Raw genomic sequence first — 14,096 nt, 5'->3', positions numbered from 1 at the left:
CAGAGGCTCATGATTCTTTTGAATTCAGTAAACATTCTCCCTGAGTATCTGCCCTGGGTTGGGTACTGTGCTGAGGATAGGGAGATCAATGAGGAGTACATATTTTAGTGATCTAGATCAAACAAATGAAATTAACTTGAACTCATTCTGTACCAGTTCTATTTTCTGCACCTCAAGCAGAGTTTTTCACTACTCCGTTTGATTTCTACTAAGTGCTAGATATAAGGCTATATGTGGGTTTGGAGACGAGGACCTGGGAAAGGATGAAAAGAGTTTAGGGCAGAGGTTGTCGGACTTTCTTGATTTTGCCTCATACACAGAAGCTCTAAGCCACAAGAAATAGCTTACAGGTTCCAGTGATGAAGTGGATAGATCCAATCAAGTTAAGTGTTTACATTCTAACAATGTAGCACCTGTTGAGGATCCCGTAACTTCTCAGACCTTGGGGTCAGATTGTACGCCACCAGTCTCATTTACTTTTACAAAATGATTTTTGTGATAACTTGGTTTTTATCTGCCAAACACTCAGCTTTGCAAAGATATAATGTCATCTAAAGGAATCTCACATGAAAACTGAGAACTCCCTCCAACTAGTGGTTTGCATGATGTCCAACTACTGTGTTGCCCTAAAAATTTTAAATACCCGCAGTACCTCAGTGACCTTGTTGCCAGCTCCCTGGGGTGCCTTATTGCACAGTTTGTGAAGTGTGGACTTAGGCCCTTTTTCCAAGACTTTTTTTTTTCTTTTTAAATGTTTGTCTCTTTTTATTGTTTTGTACCTCTTCATTAAAAGCCAACCTGATGTTTATCATTTTTTTTTAATGAAACATAATAGTTTATCTTAGGAATATTTTGTTACTAAAAAACTTTTAAAGTTAAGTATGTATAATGTAGGAAGTTTGGAAAATACAGCAAACACAGAAGAAAAGAAGTCATTTCTAGTTCCCTCATCCACTGCTAGTGGATGGATTAGAAGGTAAAAACCTGTAGTTTAATGGAAGTTGCATATCTAGAAATTGTGACTTGTCTCTAATAACCATTAGGACAAATATGACAGAGTTTTAGCTACTTTCTTTTTATTGGCTACTTTCTTTAGTCGAACGTCTGACTGGAAAGCGTGAAGGCCCCTTCCATACATGAGGTAGAGACTCCCTGCTGCTGTGTATCTAACATAACAGATGCAAGGTGTGTAATTTACGCTGTAGTTCTTCATTACAGAGGCACAAACATAAATAGGTTTTAGTAGAGGAACTCTTGTTTTTTAAGTGGTAGGTCTAGTCTAGCATATTTTTTAAAAAGGCAACTAGTTAAATGCTAAAAGTAATATATCATGGCCCTACTATAATGTAGTAGTTCTAAAAGATTATTTAGCTAATAATTCAGATTTAAGCTGTTTGTATTATTCTTATACCATAAGGAAAACTTTTGTAATTCCATTTTATTTCTGATTCACTTATTTTATTTTCTCTGCTTTCATAAGTACTAGAAATTGAAGTTATCTACATAAAAATAAGATTTTTGAGTTCATCTGTTTGAGATATGTTTGTTAAATATGGCTTCTGTCACACTATGGAGGTAGAACTTGAGTTATCAAAAAGTAAAATTATAACTTCAGAGAAGAAAAATGGCCAACTTAGTTCCAGAGAGCAGGTCACAAAAGATGGGGTGGGCACCTCTTAAGCACAAGTGTATTAATATTTAGTTCATTGCCATTTCTCTCTCTTCTCTCTCATTCCTTTCTTCTCGCTCCCTCTCTTTTTTTCAATGATTTTAAATTCTGATTAAAACAAGTAGTGGCATAGCCCTTCTTAGCATAGCCTGGACTGTTGAACAGTAATTCTGTTCTTATAAAATCCTGGTAGAGGACTCCAGGGCTGACTCTAGGGCTGGAGCACAAGATGAGCCTGGAGCCTTGAGTAGTATCTTGTATTGCCAGAATGTAAATACTAAACTATATTTATTTTGTAAGTAAAGGTGGAAGCAAGTTAAAAAGACACAGAAGTCAATCTGAGAGAATTCCCAGTGGCCAAAAGTGGAACAGTTTGAGCAAAAAAATAAATGACAATAGTATTTTATTATAAACTAAAGAATAAAATAAATATTCATGAGTTCATACTATTATAAATAAACAAATAAACAAATGAGGGAAAAGAGACAAATCTTCCTGGCAGAAAGTATAGATAATAAATGTAGAAGGAATGGAGAAAGTAGAATATTCCTTTAGAGCACCACAGTAGAGATTGGTGTAGGCAGAATTCACAGATGAATGCACAAATTAATGAGTGAAACTTGAAGGAGAAACAGAATATTTGTATAGCCTTAAAATAGCTTTATCAAGAAACTTACTAATTTCTGTGGTATTTTTAGTAAATGTCCACAAATTCTTTGATACCCTTCCTTCCAGGAAGTGGAGTTTACTTCCCTTTACATTGAGTGGGGCTGGACATGGTGATTTGTAGCTACCCAGAAGAATGTGGAAAGGGGGAAAAATAGCAACTTTATGGTAGGGAAACCCGGCAGACACCATCATCACCAAGTGGTCAGGGTAAACATCACCAGCGATCGCCATGTTGATATCTTACACCCCTAGATATTATGCAGTGAGGGCACTACACCTCTCTTGCATTTCCCCCCAAAATCCGTAACCTCAGCCTAATCATCAAAAACCCTAAATTGAGGATCATCCTACAAAATATCTGACTAGAATTCTTCAAAAGTGTCAAAGAAAAGCTGAAAGACTGACACAGATCAGAAGAGAACATGGAGACATAACAATTAAATGCAGTGAGGTTTCCAGGACTGGATCCTTGAACAAATAAAGACATAAGTGGAAAAACTGATGAAGTCCGAATAAAGTGTGTAGTTCAGTTAATTGTTTTGTACCAATACTAATGTCTTAGAATTGATAAATGCAGCATGATATGTAAAATATGAAAATTAGGGGTGACTGGAATTCTGGAACCCTCTATACTATCTACACTTTTCTCTAAATCTAAAATTATTTCAAAATTGAAAGTGTAAAAAATAACAACTCACTGGTGGCTTTCTGATTCTAAGGATATTTATTATTTTAAAGTGCCTCCAGAGCAAATTAGTTCAGAGAAATCCCTCTCTCCTCAAGCCTTTGTGTAGTTTCTCTAAAAAAAAAAAAAGATGAGCCCTTGATGACAAAGCAGCTCACACAAAGCAAGAACAGTAAGTTCTATCTAGAAGTTTCTGTCACACCTTAGGAATGGAAGTACATCTTTGCCTACTCTGTACAGGTGTCAACTGATGGTTGTTGGCACCAATTCACTGCCAACAGGAATCCCCAATATGGGGTGAGTGAAGAACAAAACTTTATTGAGTGAAAAACAGCTCAGTTGTGATACAGCATGGCTGTGAAGACAGCATGGGTACAAGGCAGCCCTGGAGCCAGGTCCATTCCCAGCTAGAGGGCTCTACCTTGCTCCATGCTGGTCTGCCCTGCCCTGCTCTGGAGAGGCATTTTTGGTGTGTCAGCTCCAGCCAGGAAAGGGAACGTGTGCTCCCGGAGCCAGAGGGGAGCTGACTTATATAGAGGGAAGCCTCCACCTCTGGCCCTGATTGGTCCACCCTCGTGAAAATGAGGACTCCAACCTCTCACAGTTTGGTTGGCACTGCCCTGATTGTCAGAATGAAGCCACTCTGATTGGTCAGTCCAGAAGCTGATGGGAATATAGTTGTTCATCTCCAATTGGATGGCGAAAGCCTCAGTCCTGTTGGTTGAAACATGGTGCAGGTCAGCAGTTCAATGCAGGCTTCTCCCTGAAGTGCAGTTTGGACGAAAGGCCCTTTGTAGAAATGGCTGCTAGGCTGTATTGTTTGCTTGCTTGTTTGTTTTAATTTGACCCCAGTTAGCCACCAGGAACCCTTTTTAGCAGGTATTTTCTTCCTCAGAATCCATATAGGTCAGTTTAGCCAACACTGATGGTTTGCCTTTTGTGACTTGGTAGTGTGCCCAGAACCTAGGTTATAACAAGTATTCTGTAAAACTAGTGGAGTGGAGCAATGGTGATTCTACCTGCCCTTCATTCCAGGTATTATTGTTCAACTGCTAATTTGAAATCTAGATTCAGTTTCGTTTGACTGGCTCTTAACCCCAGATTATTGGTAGATTCAAATGGTATAGAAAGTGTGGTACTCAATGAAATGGGCACATGAAAAAAATATTTGTCAATATAAAATGTGCTATATATTGCTCTTCTTTTTAAAAAAAATAGTAAAATATCATTAGCTCATGTAATTACGAGTACAGATGTGAAATCCTGATTTATAAATATTATTCTTATTATTTTCAAGTTCTTAATAATTCAGACTAGGATAACCAGAGTTTATTATAGAAGTCCTAGTAGGGTACTGTTTTAGTAAATAATAATATGTAATTGGCTGAGGATGATTATTGTCATAGTAACAAAATAGAATTTGGGTACTAAATTAAACTCCTCTGTATGCAAATCATTCTCTTGATCTGATCATGAGTGAAAACTGTGTTAATTTGTACACATATTGGAGGTATTATTTTTATCAGTTAAATATATTTTATCATCTAACCAAAGGAGTGCCTTGCAGTGTGTCTATCTTGGCAATATAACTGGTGTGATCAATGAAGGACAATGTACTGCTCTTGAACATGGAAATAGGTTTAAGTTAGTATAGTGGAAGGTATATGCATTTTCCAGAAAGCTCTGTTTTCCAGATTGTTAATGCATGCTCCAGTAGACACGCAGATACTTAATAATAGTGCTTAATTGCCACAGTCAGATTGAGCAAGACAATTTATAGCAATTCTGAAACTAGGAACACAAGAATGATAGGCCATATGATAAAGACTTACTACAATTGCTAGTTATTCCAAGTACAGACTGCATATTGTGGACAGCAAACCGTTCTTATAAAATGCATGTGATAAAATTTTCTTGGCAGCTGCTTCCAAAGTGTACCTTTCCATATCATCTTGGGTTGTTTAGCGAATTTCCTTGTAAGTTTTTTTTTTTTTTTTTTTAAATAAACACTGTTTCCCTTCCCAATTTTATATTCAATGAAGAAGTTTACTGGTTGGCTACTATGTACCAGGCATTTTCACTCATTTTTCCAATGTCTCAGTAAATTAGAAATTCCTTTGCGCATTTTAGAAATTAGAAAAGGGAAACTGAAAGGTTTAGAAACTTCTCTCTGTTAGATCCTACATATGGTTTAACATAAATGGCTTATCTAGCTGAATGAGTTGCCCCATACTTGAATATAGATAATGTATCAAAATAAAAGGAGGTGGATCCCTAGGAAGGAAAGGAAGGGAGTTGAGACTACAATAGTGAATATTTGAGAATTAATTTAGCAAGTTAAGTGGAACATCACTGTTTTGGGCAGGTGTGGTTCCAGAGCCTCTGACTGTATTAGACCTGTTGGATTTGTTGAAAATGCAAATAGTCCAATCAAGTGTAATGCTAATTAAGGAAGAAGGAGTATAGTTTGAAAGTTTTTATGAAGACATGCACACTGCCTAATCTGTGAATTGAAAACATCTTTTAAAATTTTCTTCCCTTCATATTCCTAGGTGGTAGTGAATATGTGGGTAGAAAAACGAGAGCATTTCAAATAATGCGAATGAAGTTAAATGATTGCAATCTACCATATTGTGAGGAAAAGTTGTTAGCTGAGAAAGATGAGGACAGAATTAAAATATTACCATGACTGGCATTTGATTTGAAAACTGCAAAGATAAGCTTAGGTTCTTATTTATGAAAACCATCTCACAGCCTGATGAAATATCTTTTAAAAGGTTTTATAGTTACCATGGATACTTGTTAGCTTTATAGAGTAAGTTGTAATCTATATTTAATCATCTGAGGTGAAATAGCCAAAAAAAACCCTAAAAGCAAAAGTAGCTTCATCTCTAAATTCATATTAGTTTGGAAATGGAAAGGGTAAATAGCTTAGAGATTAGGTTTTTGGTTAATTAGCACTTCTTGAAAAGCAAGATATTTAGGATGCACATTGCCTAAATGTGATTCTAATGTTACTTCTTATGTGTAACTTTTTTTAAACTAGTAAATGGCATTTCTGAGGTTTTGACATAGGAATTTAGATGGTAAGACGTTTCTGAAAGTTGGTGAAATGTAAGCAACAGATGCAGTTTCTGAAAGCCGTAGGGACACAGACAATATTGAAAACATTGATCCCTATGGTAGCATATTTGCCTTTGGCCCAGAAGGGGCTGGTTTCTGCTTAGCTTCTTTTAATTGCTATATATTGACAGCCATTTTCACAGCTCTATATAAAATGCCAGATTAATGAGCATGTGTATAAGAGAGTGCACACTGCAGCCTTAGGCTTGATTAGACACCGCAGATGACAAAGAGCTCAGCATGAAGAGCTACTGAGGTGTTTTTGGCCTTTCCTAATGCGTCTGTCTGTCACATAGTGGAAGCAAAAGGCTTTTCAAATGATTTAAATATTTTCCTCAATTCTCTTTTAAAATAGGTGACAAAAGAGCTAAAACAGTATGACAACAAAATTATAGAATGCAAATTTGAGAACAACAGCTGGGTCTTCATGAGACAGAGAACAGACAAAAGTTTTCCTAATGCCTATAACACTGCCATGGGTGAGTATGACAACCTATCAAAAAAAAAACAAAAACAACCCCAAACAATAACAACAAAAAAAACCCCAGTAAGGTGGGTGAGGTGTTAGAACCAAAGTGTGCTGTCTCTGTTGTTTGGCCTGACTGGACAGAGCCGTGTGGACTCCACCTTTGCTTGCTGGGGTCAGGGTTTGTCAGGTCTGTGCCCTGGTTGGCTCCAGTTGGTTCGTGGGCTCTCCTCTTTAGATAGACCTGTGGGCCTGTGCCCATGTGTCCAAAGAGAGGTTTAAAGGGCAGGCTCATGGGCTGTATACAAGTTGCATTTGTTGAACAACAACAACTACAGAAGCCATGATAATTTCAGTTCTATTCAAAACTATAACAACCATTATTTGCCAGATGGTAAAAGACGAAATTAGCAGGGGAAAATATAATTTCCAGCTCCTAAAATAGCTTTACAAACAATAGAGAGCAAAGTAAATGAAAGCCATTTAAAAAAAACAACAACAAAGACCTAAAACCTGCTATGCTATCCACGAGTGTTCTTTGGGTACAATAGGAATGCTTTGGGAATTCAGAATAGTAAGTTTCTCTCATGGGGAACAACACAAATTAGTTATATTTATAAGGTAAACTAGTAATAGCAGTTGTTGCCCTGGATTGCATTTTTAGAGGTGTTGAGGAAAAAAAAAAACCAGATAAAAACCAAGATTAAAGGTTAATTGAATCGTGTACTTTTAGAGTGCTCAGTCAGTGATGATGATGATGATGATTTGATACACTTATGAGAAAATAGGGAAATTGCCTGTTTGAGTTTTGCAGCTTAAAAGTTACTGTGTGTTTAAAGGTTCTTGTTGGAATTTGTAGATATGTTCAAACAAGATGAGTTAATTTTGAAAATAGGGATAATTAAGCCAATGTCCTTTCCCCCCCACAAAAACCAAATAGGTAAATAAAATGAAAATGACTGGTACTAAATTTTGATCATGTAAGAAAAGATGCTTTATTTATTAGTAATTTTGTTATACCTTATTTCAAACAAGTTATTAAAATAAAATAATATTACCTGCCAGCTACCGTGAAACCTCCCCCTTCAGTGGGAATGGTGGCTTCTCAGTGCGGCCTGTTTTCTGAGAGGCTGAAGGACAATAGCACGTATGTTTTTGTAGAAATTTTGGTTGAATATGGTCTATAGTTTGATGCACTTGCTAGATTAAAATGTTATAAAAATTGTTTTGGGGGGATAGAAAATCTTACTGAATACATGCTTGCAACCCAAGTACTTAAAGTTTGGGTTTAAAATTAATAGAACAGTAAAGAATAGCCACTGGAAAACCACTCAGTTTGGGGGTGGGGGAGGGAGGAGAATAGTTTAATCTGAAGCATGTCACTCAGGTCGGTAAAATGGAAGTTGTTAGCATACTGGGATGAAATCCCTTCCTCTTTCACATCTCCCTGTGGTGAATCAGCTGCCTTAATTAACCCTCACGTGAGACACGTGTCTCCCTTTGTCCACAGCTGTGTGCAACAGCATCTCAAACCCTGTCACCAAGGAGATGCTGTTTGAGTTCATTGACAGATGTGCTGCAGTTTCTCAAGGACAGAAACGAAAGCATCATCAGGACCCTGACACAGAGCTCATGCCTCCACCACCCCCCAAAAGACCGCGTCCTTTGACCTAAGTCCCGCCTCTGCCTTCACGATTGAGAGGAAAGATGAGTGAAAAAAAAATGCTGTCACTCCACTTGCAGCCGGAGAAATTCAACAAAGAATTTGGCTTGATGTTGATACATGTTTTAATTTTTTTTTTAAGTATTGTAGCCAGTCTGTAAATATTTGATGCATTTGTTTTCTTAGTGCTACAATAAGTACATCATGGACTTAAGCATTTTATTTATATTTGGTAAACTCAGCCTTACCTTGTGGAATCTGAAGATTGAAATATCCAAAGGTTTGAACAAGATTGAAATCAATGAAAAAGAGGCCTTGTTTATATATGGATAACTTCTACCTTTAATTTATAAAGTTAGCAATCTGGAACTGTGAGAGCCTGCCTAGAACACTGTATTTTTTTAGAGGTTGTATTTCAGCTATGGTAAATTTTCTTTTTAAAAAATTTAGGCAATGGCATTAAACATTCTTGCTATCATTTATCATGGACTTCCTCCATTTCTGAGATTCTTGTATTCAAAAACAAATGACAAGGTTGTTAGGTATTGTACTATATTAAACAACTCGGTCTGGCTTTATCATTTTAAGATTTTTTTTTTGAAATGTTAAAGTAAAAAAGTGAAACTCCAGTTTTGTGAACTGCATCCTTTCTAAAGAAAGTATATTGAGTATGTACATTTGCTTCTGTTGTCAGAACTACAAAATCCGATCTCCAATGTGTCCATTCCGACAGTGGTTTTGAGTTACTTCATAGAACTTAGATATACACCACCAGATCCTTTACATAGTGTTTCCCGGGAGACATTTTTTAAAATGTCAGGGCTACTGCTTTACCTCAGTGGTACCAGCACATTGTAAATTACACTAGAACACACAACTCACTGTGATTATAGGAGTGATATCAAACACAACAATGTTGTTTTAGTTCCCTCAAACAAAACAGCAAAGGAAATGCCAGCTGAGTCCTTTGATTAGTGAGGAGCGTCAATGGAATAGAATGCTGTCACTAGAAAACCCTCTCCCAATGTCAGATAAATGCAGAGGCGAAGAGCAGACATCTGTAGGAACTAAAATCACGGAAGTCAAGACATTTATTTTCAAAGCCAGAATTCCATCTGCATTTTCTTCTGGGAGTGCTATTTCTTTTGTATGTCTGAATTCTAAAACGTTTACTGGTAGATTATGGATTTAAAGAGCAGCTAATTGGTCATCTGCCATTGTTCAGAAACTGTGCTCTGATTGGCTTGTGAAGGAACTGAGAATTAGCTGATTAGGGGCTAATATATTTATTTTTAGAGGTACAGGTTTCAAGTATGTGTATGTAAGTTTTTTTTCATGATCTGAATTTTATATATGTCTATGCATATATGTGGGAATATATGCAACAGTGTATATTCTACTTATGCAGTCAGAAATGAAAATCCAAACAACTTACCTAGCAGACTGAATATCTGACAGAATTTCTATATGTTATGGCACAGATTAACCAAAAATGTATCTATATTCACCTGAGTTTAAATGTTTTTAAACAAAAGTTTTCTCCAGCAGTGCTTTTCTACATGAAATAGCAGTGTCATGCGCGGGTGTTTTCCTTTGTTGTCCTCCGGTTATGTAATGCACAGCGAACTTACCCAAGCAGCCACTGCAGTGTTTCTTTCCTAGAGGATGTTGGTGCATTTGGGCACCGAAGGGATGGACACACCCGACTGCCACAGTGACTGCAGAAAGACGGAAACTTGACAAGGGTCCATACTGTCTTGTACTAAACAGATCTAAAAAAAAAGCCTATGCAACTCCAAATAGTGTGATGTCTACTTCACCAGGGTTAGTGACTCTTTTCATACCACACGTTGCTCTCCCCTGAGCCCGTGTAAATGCAGGGCCCTTTTGCTGATGTGAGAGCAAGCTTCTGCCAGTGATCTTTAATGGAGTTGAAATGTTTATGGTAATTGTAACCTTTTAAATGAGTTAATGTGAAAAGAACATCTCATTTTTAATACACCTGGCTATTTTCTCCTTGCCTTCATGCATTTTCCAGCAGTTAACTTTCTTAATTTTTCCTTTTCAATTATAGTGAAGTATAATGGTTGGCCTTATAAGGCATAGGCCCGTGTGGCCCCTGAGCAGGCCGCCATCTGCAGTACCCTAACAAGCACTTAGAGGGCCAGGAGGGAGAATCTAGAGCCAGGACCTGGCACATCAGGTGGGGAGCGCTTCCCTTCTTGGCCCACTTCACAGTAACTATGTTTGACATTGACGTTTTGTAGACAAGAATGAGAAAACTTTGCTTTTCTGAGTTATCACATGCAAAAGCCTTCGCGTTGTGTTTGGAACAGTGGGAATGACGCGGCTGCCTGGACTATGTTTGCTTTCCGTGAAATGCTCAGAAAACGTCAGGACATTCCTTCCCTCATTGCGTGTCAGTGCATATTGTAATAAAACTACTGACTTAAAATAACAGAAAGTGTATCTGCTTTGTTTACTTGTGATGATGCCTCTGTACCCTTTTATTGAACTGGTGCTTGTCTGTCCCTTCCATTGCTGGCGTCAGATCCTACTGCTGCTACCCGCACCCAACATCATCTCTCCGGTTGTGTTACATTCTAAAAATCAGCATTGGGACTTGGAAAATCCTCTATTTTTCTTCCTGAGAAGCCAAGAAATTTGGTTGGCCTGGGGGTTATAGTATGTACCTTTTGTTTTTGGAGTATAGGGGAGTGGGGGAAAACACATCTATATGGTTTTAAGCATAATCTGTTCATCCACCTCATTTTAACACTCTATTGTATAGGTAGATATTCTGTTACATTATTTTTTAATGCATTTAATTCTTTGAGAATACTCAGCTATAACTGTTCTAAAATGATGAACTAATGACCTACCAATTTTTTTGTCGACTATGCATTTTTATAGCGTCAAATTTGACATCTTTAAATGTTTAAAGATACCACTATTTTGAACTATTTCCATAGTTTTTTCTGGTCAAAAAACGTGGAAAGTCAAGAACCAAATACTTCCACGTGGAGAAAACTAAAGTGGTGGAGAAAACCGTGGGTGGACCCCTTCTAGGCTCTGATTCTCACTGGTTCTGTGCTTTCTCTAGAACTTGTTTCTCCCCTCCCTCATCTAGAGAATGCCAGGATTGGGCCAGATGATCAGAAGGACCTTTACAGACCTAACCTGATCCTTGTATTAGAAGCAGTGCTTTTTAAGTATCCTATATTCACAATTACAGCAATATTACCAATATTGAACATTCAGCAAGCACCAAGACTATCCTAAACACAACCACTCTATGCAGGTAGGTACCATGATTAACCTCATTTTGTAGTTGAGGAACATGAGACTTAGGGGGTTAAGTGCCCCAAGGTAGCATAGCTAGGAAGTTGTATGCCAGAGACGCAAACATAAGGTCTTTCTGACTCCAGCACCTAGTCAGCTGCACAGTACTCCCCTAGAACTGTGTCGCAGTGCTGCGTGTGACCCTTTGCCAGGGCCCCAAACTATTTGTTTCTTTGGTACTAAAGGTAATAGGCTTCCAACACCTCTCCAAAATGAGGAGATGAAGTTGGGAGCAGGGAAGTAAGTACATTTTTAGGACCTTATTTAACTACTTACTTAACAATATTTAAATGTGAGTGATGCAGAGGCCATGAAAAGAAGTTAAATATTTTCATTCAGGTACTAAATTCCAAAGATGTAATTAGGATGAAATGAATGATAAAATTATACACTGGGCCACCGTTTTCCTGATTGTTGCATAGGTAGCTGTCAACTCTGACGCTTTGGCAGGTCAGCGTCAGCCTTGGCGAACCTGGATGTGCCCTGCCCCAGCCTGGACTCTGGTGTCAGGTGATCTCTGTGCCTGAGGAGCGAGGTGCTGGAGGGGACTCGGAGCAGGGGTCTCCCGGGCTTCTCCAAGAGTTTCGCATTTCAAAAACTCAGTGCACCGACCTGGCATTGCCAACTGTTTTGCTATGGAAGGGTATTTACCAAAAATTCCATAGCCATCATTTTATAAAATAAAGGGAATCTTAACACCCCAAAAGGAAGTAGGATGTAATTTAGAAGACATCTTGCCGTAGAACAAATTTTGTGTCTTGAACGTCTTGCTACGTTGTCCTTCTACATGTCACCCCAAACTGGTGAAAACTTGCTCGTGACCAGTGTTGGGCATCTCTGCAGAGGTGGAATTCCAGACAGGGGCTTGTGAGTGGGGAGGGGGCAGGGAGACCCTCAGGGAAGAAGCAGCCCCCTGGTTCCACAGCCACAGGTCATTTTCATAGAGTTGACCACCGTAAAATCACCTCACAATGCTTAATTATACTGTGCTCTTGTGATAGAAGACGTATATGGGGAAAATGAAGTGATCTGAATGTTTAAAAATTCCCAAGTAGAATGAAACCCCTCAGCTGTTTGAGGTACCAGAATAAACACAGTCAAATAGAACACAGAAGAGAAGAATTTGGCCATGAAAGCAAGTCAGACCAAAAGAGTCACCAGTTTTCATAACTTTGAAGCTGGCAGACAGTCCGGTTTTCCTTTAAATGGCTGCCACCTGAACGTTCCTTCAAAACTGCAGACCTGCTCCTCTTATTCCCCCCGGTATGAGCTCCCTCAGCAGGTGTGCGCACGTGTCGGTCTGCTGCCTGTGTTGTGATACAGCGATGTGACTCCTTGCCATTCCCAGAATGCCTGCTCTCCACACCCAGAAACCCCCAACCTCCTTTAATCTCAGCTTCAAGGAGTCTTTCCTGCCATAGACATCCTCCCAGATCTCCCACTGTACTGTGATGGTCTCCCCTGGTTTCCCCTCCAGACCAGGGACTGTGTCATCTCTGTGAGCCCGTAGCACAGGCCTTGGCAATAGTGGGCAGTGCGTAGTAGTTAGGGCAGGAGATGCAAGTGCCTTTTTGCACATGCTATTGAGATTCAGTCAAGATGTGTTTGCTGTTGTTTCCCTCACTTCAGCCATGTATGAACATACTGTCCTGTCATTCTACCCTGATCATAACAGAAGCACCGATTATGTCTCTCCTATCTGAAGAGTTTCTTCAGAGGCCATCTCTGATGCATCTTGTATTTAATCCTGATTAGAAGTATCTTGTCTCTTCTTGCCCTTTGCACTGAAAATAAGAGCTTCCGAGGGAAACTTCTCAGCAGGAAGAATCTTCAGCAAGTGCCTGCGATGCACTCTGAGGGAGGTGTGAGGCAAGTAGGGTTTTTAATCATGTCTGATTTTTTAGTGCAGTTTCACTGAGCTTGCCACATCTTAAACTAGAAGGCTCCTTCCTACCCACCTACTCCCACCCAATTTCTGATGTTTTCAAAGAGAAGTCCCTTGATAACTGCTGAGGGTTTTGTTAGTTTTAAAAATAAATACCACTTCGTGATCCCTTAGTGTGAATTGGTGCTTCTGGCTGTGTCTTTAGAGTGGAGAAGGCAAGTGAAAGATGTTATTCTTGTTGCTACTCTAGAATGCTATTTTCCAGTATCTAAAGGTGTAAGAAACTTCACAGTTTCTGTAGAAGTTTTGCTTCCCTTCTGAAAGATGTTGGGGGAACATTGTTTAGTTTTGACCTACAGTATAAACACACATTGAAGATGAGGGTTACAGAGACCCTGACTGAATCTCATCACAGTCAAAACTCTGCTAAAAAAAATTTCTTGAGAATTCTGCATGTCTGTAGAAACTATATACCCGGAGGCATCACATACACTTGGGATGATGCAGAAGGTGGGAAGTGACCTAGGCCTTTGTGGATGGGTGGGATGGATGGGTTAGGGGTGGGGTGGACAGAAGATATGGAGAAGGGTGCCT

At 38.8% G+C, this 14,096-nt stretch overlaps 1 protein-coding gene across 2 annotated transcripts in view; it reads left to right on the top strand.

Annotated features, from left to right (window-relative positions):
• The window catches only part of RNGTT (RNA guanylyltransferase and 5'-phosphatase), a 245,740-nt gene extending 235,037 nt beyond the window's left edge, over window positions 1-10,703 (top strand). For both annotated transcript variants that reach the window (XM_054569701.1, XM_054569700.1), the window contains exons 15-16: window positions 6,502-6,625; window positions 8,123-10,703. In XM_054569701.1, coding sequence (XP_054425676.1) covers window positions 6,502-6,625; window positions 8,123-8,286 — 288 coding nt within the window. In that variant the 3' untranslated portion in view covers window positions 8,287-10,703. The remainder of the gene's footprint in view (window positions 1-6,501; window positions 6,626-8,122) is intronic.
• Window positions 10,704-14,096: the final 3,393 nt, after the last annotated feature.

This window comes from Pteronotus mesoamericanus, unplaced genomic scaffold, assembly GCF_021234165.1.
Source record: "Pteronotus mesoamericanus isolate MK-2021 breed Mesoamerican mustached bat unplaced genomic scaffold, CSHL_Meso_final contig_20, whole genome shotgun sequence".
Classification (NCBI taxonomy): Eukaryota; Metazoa; Chordata; class Mammalia; order Chiroptera; family Mormoopidae; genus Pteronotus; species Pteronotus mesoamericanus.
The sequence above is the reverse complement of the archived record's forward strand: the minus strand, read 5'-3'. Positions and strand labels throughout refer to the sequence as shown.